This window comes from Urtica dioica, chromosome 2 (assembly GCF_054948205.1).
Source record: "Urtica dioica subsp. dioica isolate 48M chromosome 2, U.dioica_male_clone48M_v1_H2, whole genome shotgun sequence".
Taxonomy (NCBI): Eukaryota; Viridiplantae; Streptophyta; class Magnoliopsida; order Rosales; family Urticaceae; genus Urtica; species Urtica dioica.
Window position 1 is genome coordinate 26,264,523 of NC_142757.1, and position 10,259 is coordinate 26,274,781.

At 49.1% G+C, this 10,259-nt stretch overlaps 1 protein-coding gene across 1 annotated transcript; it reads right to left on the reverse strand.

The window, feature by feature from the left end:
* Window positions 1–8,650: 8,650 nt before the first annotated feature.
* LOC149404237 (uncharacterized) lies at window positions 8,651–8,995 on the reverse strand. Its single transcript, XM_089607461.1, has one exon. It carries the CDS (start codon window positions 8,993–8,995, stop codon window positions 8,651–8,653), a length of 345 nt encoding a protein of 114 aa, XP_089463587.1.
* Window positions 8,996–10,259: the final 1,264 nt, after the last annotated feature.

Sequence of the window (10,259 nt, forward strand, 5' to 3'; positions counted from 1 at the left end):
TCACTATCTTCATCACCACTACCTTCAGCATCACCATCTTGACCAGGCTGAGAAGTAGTAGCCTCATCCTTATCAGGAGAAGAAGTCATATATATTGTGCACAAGACCCTCACAGATGGACTTCCTATGAGAGAGGGTCTCAATGCTCTTCTAGAGGATGTCAATCTCCTCACAAAGCTCTTTCAGCACGTTCCTTTGAACTTCATCAGAAATAGATCCCACCTTCAATGTGCTACCAGAGGCGAAAGATGTCGCGACAGATGGTCTGACAAGATCACGGGCATGTTTCCCTTTAAAGAGCTTGTGACTAAAAGAAATAGCACTAGGCTTTTTCCATGCAACATCAGTACTGCGCAGAATGTTCTTGTTTTGCTGAAGCAGAATGCCAGCGATGATGGAAGAGAATTCAATGGGAAGCTTCACGGCATAAGATTTGGCATGTTTTTGCCAAATGATCAAATACAAATTCTCCGAAATCAAAAGAAGAGCGTGTACCTATCTGGTAAATCAGGCTAGCCAGCTCACCCTTGATGCTAGACCCATGAGAAGAGGGAGCCCAGTTAGCAATGCCGATGCGATAGAGAATTGGTATTTTGCAGTGAGATCAGAACAAGGTAATGTGCCCTTGGACGGCCAAACTTTGGTCTCATCACCAGTTATTCTTTAGCAACGACATCCTGGGAAGTCATCTTGTAAGTCGGACGCTCTTCGCTCCGCTTCAGCAAGCTGAGAAGAGAGGCGACTATTCTCCTCCGCCAGAGAGTCGCGCTCGCGCTCCACCTGGACACATGCCGCTTCGCTCAAAGTGAGTTGACGGTGAGACGTCTCCAAAGCGTCGGACCGGGCAACTAGCTGTCTCCGGAGGTCGGCAACCTCGGTGCGAAAAAGCTCCGCTGATAAGGACGCCACCTTGCAAGCTCGCCGTTCTTCGATCAGCTCCCCTTCCATCTTGGCCACCGAGATCTAGGCTCCATCGCCCTGATCTCGGGCGATCTGGAGTTCCACCTTTGCCTCGCTAAGCTGGTCTCGAAGTGTCTCGGTCTCCGCCCCAGGGTGCGAACCTCGCTCGACCTGAGCCAGCCTAGCTCTCGTATGAGCAAGCTCTTCCTGGGCGGCCCCCAGGCACCAGATGAAGTCATGCAAAATCCTGTCGCTCCGCACGGCCCTCGCATACGCATGCGACGACAAAAAACAAGGGTTAAAACTGAACCTATGCTTACAAAAGAATGAATAAGAATACTGACCCTTTGAGCGTCGGTAACCCCTGCCTGAAAGAAGGAGATGTCGCTCTTCGACACCACACCCTTCCACCAAGACAGTGGGGACTCCTCGAGATGTCGAAAGCAGTCGCCTCGAGACTCTATCGCCTCCAGCTCCACCGCCGAGTTCACCTTCTTGGGTTCGGAACGCTCGTCGGGAGGCGTCGAGGTTGAAGCCCTCTTCAAAGAGGCGCGGGGCTCTGGTTCAATCGGGCCGGCAGTGTCGACACGCTCTTCCCTCACCATGCGGTCAGCAACCCTAGAGCGAATCTCCGCCATCCGATCGGGGTTCCGAGAAGCGGAAGCCAGTCTCCGAGCTCGCCACTTTGCAGCTACACAAGACAAAACAGCAAAGGTCAGGTTTTTGTCAACAAGGAGATTTTTTAAACCACAAAATTACCTTGAGAAGTAGAAATGGCAGGCTGAGCTTTGGGACTCGGGGGCCTGCTCGCTCGGCGCGCCTCCTCAATGCCCGGAGCGTAGGGCGGGAACCACCCGGTAAGCGCCATCAGCTCGGCAGAACGGAACCGCTCACCTGCCTTGCGGGCTTCCGACATCCCCGATATCTCTCTCACAAAAGGGAGCTCCGCCGCCCCCTCATCTGCTGAGACGTCTACCGAGCGACCGAAGCGAAGAGGCGCTTCACCAAAGGCGTCTGTCGAGACCGACACCCATGATCGACGGCTAGACGGGTCGCTATCATCGACCAACCTCACGTTGCCCCGAGTACGGGCCATGTGAAAGCCCGGCTGCCTCGGGGCCGACAAGACGGCAACCAGATTGCGGAAGTCGTCCACAGTCATGGCACGCTGCGTCTGACCATGCTACTCCATGAAACATGTAGCCAACAGGCGATATAATGCCGGGCTCATATGGCATGCATGGACCCCTAGTCGGGTCAGAATCTACTGGGCAATCGTCGGGAACGGGAGACGCAACCCACAGATAAGGCTCTCGATCGTCACGGCCGCAAACCCGTCCCTCGGGCGAGAGGGCCTGTCCTCGGGGGCAGGCCTGAGCAACCCCACCGAGGGAGGAATGTCATATGTCTCTCGAAGCGCGCTGAAGACTCGGGTGGTGAGCGTGCTTGCAGCATCGACCCCCTTGCAGTCTAAGCCGACGGGGGCGACAGAGTCGCCTACTCCGTACATGTGAGTCCTTTCCAGAGACTTGGCGTAAGTGTAGCCTGAAGACTTCGCGGACTCAAAGGCCATCCAGGACGTTTCCAACACATTTCCGCTACGCTTCTCCTTTCCCCTTGCGGGAAGAGCCTCCAGGTCCTCTCCAAGGCCTTCTGAGCTCGACCCTAGGGGGTCGTCGGAGTAAATCTCATCCAAGAAAGATTCGGACGGCACTATCGCATGTTCGGCGCCCGAGGCATCTAAGTTAGACGCCCGGGGAAGCCATGCGGTCACCATCGCTTGACCTCGCTGCTTAAGCAAGGGGGCATCAAAGGACGCCTCGCGGGAAACCAAATTAATCACCAGTCGTGACGAACGCGAGTCTTTGGACCCTTCATCCTCCCCTTCGGGGCCGCACCTGGTAGGTAGGCCCCTCCCGGGCCTCGCCAGCTCGGCAACCGCCACGGCGTCAGTCTCAAACTCTGCGAGCCATTTATCGGCCGCGCGAGAGTCTTCCTTGGCAAAGATGGGAATCCCCCCCCAAAGTTCCTCAAATGGACCATTGGCCGCCCCCCCCCCCAAAGTCTTGGAGAGGGCACGAAGAGTCAACCTTGGGATCGTCAACGTAGGAAAAAAGTTCACTCCCCATTTAAAAGGGTAAAAAATTGGCTGCCCAAAGGAAATTTCAAACTCAAAGGAATTTTCCAATCACCAGAAGGCTGCCAGTTGTAAAGAAAAAGGGAGGGAGACTCTCCTATTTATAGGAGAGGAAGGAGTAAACCCTGCTCCTTCCGCCCCCCCCCCCCCTCACGCGCGCGTCATAGGCCCGGCCCGTGTGCCAGCCTCGGGCGCGCGCCAGCCCGCCGGCATCAGGCCGCGGGCGGGCCTTGTTGCCCAGCCGGCCCGGTCCGACCCCCCAGGGTCCAGCCGAGTAAAAAAAAACAAAACAAATGGTCACACATGTCCAAGGGGGTAAAATAACCTCAACGCCCTTTTTTTCAAAATCTAAAGTTCACAACTTGCATTCCGCAAGCCGTAAACTTGGGGGGCTAATGTTACCGGTCGTTTTCGGGAAACCGAAAATTTGAAAACAATTTAAGGCCGGCCAGGCTTCACTGGTCGTAAAGCCTAATTGGCCCCGGCCCGAGCGCCTTAACACACCCACTGCCCGACGAGCCCACGCGCGCACCAGCACGCCCGCGCCCCGGCCTGCGTGCGCCAGCCTGCCCGCGTCCCGGCCCGCGCGTGCACCTGCGCCCTGGGCCCAGTGGGCCTACGCGTATGTCCTAGCGCTCCCGGCTTTTGCGGCCCGCGCACCCTACGCCCCCGGGCGTCCTAGCCCCCGCGCGCTCCAGCGCCCCAAGGCGTCCCGGCCCGCGCACGCTCCCGCGCCCCCGGCCATCCCGACCCGAGCGCACTCCCGGCCGTCCCGACCCATGCGCGCCTTGCGCCTCCGGGCATCCCGCCCTGCGCGCACTCTAGCGTTCCTGGCCGTTCCGGCCCGCGCGCGCTCCCGCGCTTCGTCCGGGCATCCCTGCTGCCCCGGCCGAGCGCCAGTGCTGCCTCGGCCGGGCGTCCCTGCTGCCCCGGCTGAGCGCCAGTGCTGCCTCGGCCGGGCGTCCCTGCTGCCCCGGCCGAGCACCCATGCTGCCTCAGCCGGGCGTCCCTGCTGCCCCGGCCGAGCGAGCCTCCTTCCTCGGCCGGGCGTCCCTGCTGCCCCGACCGAGCGCCCCTGCCGCCTCGGTCGGGCGTCCCTGCTGCCCCGGCCGAGCGCCGCAGCTGCCTCTATCGGGCATCCCTGCTGCCCCGGCCGAGCACCTCTGCTGCCTCGGCCGGACGCCCCTGCTGCCCTGGCCGAGCGCTCCAGCTGCCTCGGCCGGGTGTTGCTGCAGCTCTGGCCAAGCGCTCCTGCTGCCCTGGCCGAGAGCTCCTGCTGCCTCGGCCGGGCGCGCCTGCTGCCTCGGCCGGGCGCGCCTGCTGCCTCATCCGGGCATCCCGCGCCCGTCCAAGCGTCTCGCCCTGCGCACCCCGCGCCCGTCCAGACAGCACGCCCTACGCCCATCCGGGTGTTGTGTCTCGCGCACCTCGCTCTCGGCCATCCGGTGGGCGTTGAGGGGGCCGGCCCAAGGCCTCCTCCAACACTATAAATACCCCCCGCCTTGGGGGAGGGAAAGGCATCCAAATTCACACTCACACTTCTCTTGTCCACACAACACTCTCTCTCGAGAACTCTCTCCTCTCCCACGCTCTTGTGACATTCCAAGAGCGCGCGCTCCTCCTCCCTCAGCTCAGAAACTCAAGGACCCCCCTCCACGAGAGGGAGCGCGCTCCTCTTCTGCGACCCGAGTCTCTGCAGTGCATACACTGCTCTCCCGCTTCTTGGCCCTTGAGCTAGAAGCTACGAGCCGGGTCCTACTCTAAAGCCTTGGATTCTCAAGCCTCTGAGTCCAAGATAGCCCTCAACATCCAAACTAAACTACGTTCTGACCTGATCCCGACTAAATGGTACATATGCAGCCAACCTTTGGCACGGTCACACCCTCCAAAACACACCTCAGGGTCTGGAGGGTGCAACTCGGTCTACGAGTTCACATTTTTGGCCGGGGTGCGATCACTTGGTCCGACCTTAGATCGAACCGCCCGAGGTATTTAATCGTTGTTCATTTTCGTGCGACAACAGGTTGTAAACAACAAATATAACCCTCCCACTTAGTTTTTAGAAAAGGCACATTGTCTCTTATAAGTTCGGAAACAAATTTCCTTATTATAGAGCGATAGCGTGGACACCTAGAAAAGAATCCTAGATCTTCATGTTCATAGCAGTGTTAGTGCATAAAGGCACAAGGTACATACTCGGATCTTTTCCTATTTTCTATTCGGGAAAGTGCATGAGGGAAGTGTGAACTTCAACTCACTCGAACACTTGAAAGTTTGAGATTACACATCTTTATTTTTCGGCTTGTCTACGAAGAGACCTCCCACTCAAATTTTCAAGAGCACATAGATTTTTAACATATGTGATATAGATATAGTTTTGAAAATATTTTGAAAACTTATTTGATTTGCATGACAAAATATTTTCGAGTTTGAAAATGAAAACGGTTTTTCAAAATTCAAACTAGTTTTGTAAAAATTCAATTTCAATTAAACTTTCAAAAATCAAAACATTTTAATCTTTCACATTATGTTTATAATCTTATTAAAAAAAATATGCTCAAGAAAATTTTCCCATTAGAGTTCTATAACTCATGGTAGTGGGGTTGAAAATCCGGATTTCTAAAAAACTGGACTTTCAGAACAGCCGCACACCTCGGAGTAAAATCTCCATAACTGGCGGCTCTGATGTACTTTTCACCCGAAACCAATTGAATTGGAAAGAAGACAAACATACCTATAAATTGATTAAAGAATCATTAAATTTTGAATTCTGAGTTGAGAGTTATACCACTTTTACTGCGGGTTTCTCTAGCTCGAAGAAAACTGGAAATAATTAAAGTTTGGACTTTGAGTGCGAAAAAAGAATCGAGTGTAACGAAATGTTTTAGGAAGTTTTTAAGGCTTTTATTTGTGTTTTATTAACATGGTAATAACATGGTATAAAAGAAATAACAACAAGCATAAAATGATTCAAGCAAATAAAAGAAACTAGTAAGACAAGAAAACTAGTCACAAAATTTATTCGAAATTTTCTCAAACTTAAAAACACGTTTTTTTTAATATAAAAAATTAAAAACTTTTAGAACTGGTTCTAATGTGTTTTAATAACATCCCAAACTCATAGAAAAACAACTTGATTTTTAATTTAAAGGAAAGAGCAATAAATTAAAAAAAATCTAAGAAAACAATTCTAATTTGTCACAAAATTAGTAAACTTTCGAAAACGATTTTCAGGCCCATAATTTTAATTACATGTACATGCATATCTTTGACCATAGCTCTGATACCATTTGTTGAAATTGATCTAGGGTTAAGAAAAAGTTTAACGCTTCGAGCAAGCTACAGAATTTACAAAATTTCTTTAAAACAAGTAAAACGATTTTACTAACCTAGACAAAGAGCAAGTACATGTAAATAAACACTATTATGAGCATTAAAAATTTACTAACCTTTTTAGAAGCTTGAACGTTGATAAGCCTTTGGAAGGTTGAAAACGTTCGTCTCCCCTCGCAGTACGTCTCTCTTCTTTCCTCGCCAACTCGAGCAACCACGAAAGTTTCTATCACAAAAATCACTCGAGAGAAATGGAATTAGTGAGTGGGAACTTTTAAACACGACGACTCGAGAACAAGTCTCAAATTCGAAGAGCTAAAAACACTAGGTCAAATGAGGACCTAGGTGCCAAAACAAAAACGAAAGAAAACTAGAGAGAGAGAGAGGAGAAGTCGGCCACCACAAGGTCTAGAGAGAGAAGCTCTCAATCTCTAACTTATGTGGAATGAATAAATTGTGAGGAATGAGGGTCCTATTTATAGGAGAGGTTTTACCTTCAATAAGGTAGTTTCCTCTTCTATAAAATATCAAATATTGATGAGTAAATATTTCTCTTTTTCTATCAAAGTCACACGACCAACAAGGGCGTTCATGACTCCTTGGATTTCTTTCCTCTTTTATTCCTTGCTCTCTCCTTGCTTGCGTTGGCCGAAATCCCATTGCCTTGTATAGGAAATTTGTTTCCTCCTTTTCTTCTGGTAAGTATCTTCATACATCAATGCACAAAATAAACTCTCTCTTTTTCTCATGACAACATAGGAAAAGCCCATTAAGAATTTTCAAATAAAATTCCATGAACTGAAATTAATCCTCAAGGCCCAATTTAGCTTCATTTTTCATCATATGACAATGTCAAAAAAATTTATTGACATTCATTTCATCATATATCCAAAAAGACAAAAATAAAATTTTCATAAAACTTGTCTCGTTTTTGTTTAACTATTCTTACTCGATATGATTTTTGATAGTGACCTCATGGATCCAAATGAACAAAGCTTGAGCTAGATATTTGAACTCAAACGTTCTTAAACCTTTTCCAAGTTTAGCTTAATGTCACCTGACTCCACTAAAGAGTTGACACATAAAATCTCCCGGTTCAAATGAATTTATTTTCTACTCAAGAATTCAACCTAATTGTAATGAGTGGATCCACTGAATATCATCTATGTTTACCCTTCATGAATATCACAACTTAGTACTTCACCAATAGGTCCTGTTCAGAATCACATAGTGAGTCCGAACTCTGACTTTCTCAAATGAGAATACGTAAGCTGTGAAATGGCATGTCTCATTTCAGGATTAAGGTAAGCATGATGTAATTCATACGTAGTGACTTCGAAACATAAGAGGTTAAATGGTTTGTTCTTATATTGTCTCTAGAAGTGCACTGGTCAATTCAGTACCTTCGTAAGATACCTAGAAGAACTATAGAGTCTCCAACTCTCAATGCCCCAAAACCAGACATCATAGATTCTCCTAACAATCGTACTGACGTCAATAGTCCTTTGACCCTTAGATTGCGAATATATCGTTTTAAGCAAACTACGAAGAGTTTGTTCATGTAAATCTATATTTGTCTCTTCTTAAGTTTTTAAGTTTGTTTATGGACTAAAGACTAAGGTTTTATCATAAAGCTTCAAACAGACAAGAAACAATGAATGAACATTTCAACTTTTTATTAATGAATAAGCAATTACAACTAAGAGTCTTCGTGAGACTACATTACATCAAATGTACGTAAATAGACACTACTACTCTTCTTGTGGGCACCATTGACAACAACGCCATGTAGGCGTCTTAGGTGCGTCGCGAGGGACGACTTAGTTGCCCCATGTAGACGTTTTACATGCACCATGTAGGCATCTTTGGTGTGCCATGTAGGCGTCTTAAATGCATCGCGAGGGACGACTTAGTTGCGCCATATAGACGTCTTCCGTTCCTTGTTCCCTTTTGTGTTCGGGTTGAGACTTAATAATTTTTTTTGTGGAGCGTGTTTTCTTGAGGATTTCCATACTGTTGCTTGCCCCCTATGTTTTTTTGGTTACAAGTTTTACTTTTGATAACCGGAAAACTTTTATGAAGTGGATTTTGAAAGGGAAATCTCGAACTTTATTATGATTGCGAAAATTTTAAAATCCTAAAACATTGGCTCGCAGGCCTTATTGAAAATGGGAAATTAAAGCAATAAAACGGGGGAAATGCTAGCTACTGGTAGTACTTCCTCAAGTGTTCAGCTTTCCACGAGTGGCGGATCGGAGTTCCGCTCGTGTGTTCGATGTACTAGGTCCCGTCATGAATGATTTTGCGGACTCTGTAAGCTCCTTGCCAGTTTGGGCCGAGGACACCAGTGCCTTGCACTTGGGTATTCTGAAACACTCGCCTGAGTACAAGGCTCCCAACGGCAAAGGTTCGCCTTTTGATCTTGGAGTTGTAGTATTTTTTGACCCTGTGATTCTGTGCGACGAGGCGGTTAAGCGCTTCTGACCTCTTTTCGTCGATTAAGTCTAACTCTAGGCGCATGGCCTCGTCGTTGTTTTCTTCGTTGAATGTCTCAACTCGAAATGTGGGGATCTCGGTTTTGACTGACAACAGGGCTTCGATCCCGTATGTGAGGGGGAACGGCATCTCACCGGTGGCATTTCACGCGGTCGTTCTGTAAGCCCATAGGAGGAATGGTAGCTCTTCGGCCCAGGCACCTTTTTTTTTGGTCTTCGAGCTTCTTTTTAAGATTGCTCTTAACAGTCTTGTTGACTGCTTCGACCTGGCCGTTGGCCTGCGGATGATGCGGCGAGGAGAATGTCTTGTTGATCTTTAGTTGATCGTAGATGTCTCTTACCCGTGCGTTATCGAATTGTGTGCCATTATCGAGACAATGATGCTGCTTATTGGGGTCGGTAGCTGTCTCGGGATTTCAGAGAAGCATTGGCACTTATCGCAGCACCTCGCCCATTCACATGCATCTCTTTTCATGGTAGGCACGAAATAGCCTTGTTTAAGCGCTTTGAGCACGAGGGAAACTCCAACGGCGTGGTTCCCACAGATTCCCTCGTGTATTTCGTGGAGGACCTTGATCAACTCGACGCTATTGAGGCATCGGAGCAGCGGTGTTGAGTAACCGCGCTTATAGAGTATGTCATCTTGAAGCGAGTACTTGGATGCTAAGACTCTCAACTTATCTGCTTCTTTGCGGTCTTTGGGAAGTTCCCCTCTTCCTAGAAACTTGATAATTGGGTCCATCCTGGTAGGCTAAGACACAACCTATGTATTCTCGACTTCGTCTCGGGAGACGGATGGCCGTGGGAGAAATTCGATGGGTACGGTCCCCAACCCATCTTCGTCGATGCCAGATCCGAGGCGAGCAAGTGCGTCACCCTCTGAATTTTATTCTCTCGGGATTTGGAGAATAGCTATCAAAGAGAAGGCATTGAGTTTGGAGTTTGTCTTTGCCAGGTATGCAACCATATTAGGTTCCTTGGCAATATAATCTCCTTTTTACCTAGTTCACGATATCAACTACGAGTCGCAGTGTATCTGCAGGTTCTTTGAGCCGAGCTTTTGCGCTAGCTCTATCGCTATAATGAGGGCTTCATACTCGGCCTCATTATTGGAGGCTTGGAAGCCGTAGTGCAGGGCGTATCGCAACTTTTCCCTGTCTGGGTTAGTCAAAATGATTCCGGCGCCAGCCCCCTGAGCATTAGATGCTCCATCTACGTGTAACTCTAAGATGGGACCCGTTGGGTCAACCTTTCTTTTTCGCGTCGTCGTGTCATCGGTTAACTCTTTTTCCGCTCGTCCCACATCGAGAGTGTTGGAGAATTCTACCACAAAGTCGGCTAGGGCTTGACCCTTAACAGCCGCTCTTGGGTGGAACTTGTTGTCGCAGTTTTTC

What these genes read in the sequence shown, in the direction of transcription:
- LOC149404237 (XM_089607461.1), bottom strand. Translation starts at nt 8,995, where the DNA reads ATGCCGTTCCCCCTCACATACGGGATCGAAGCCCTGTTGTCAGTCAAA.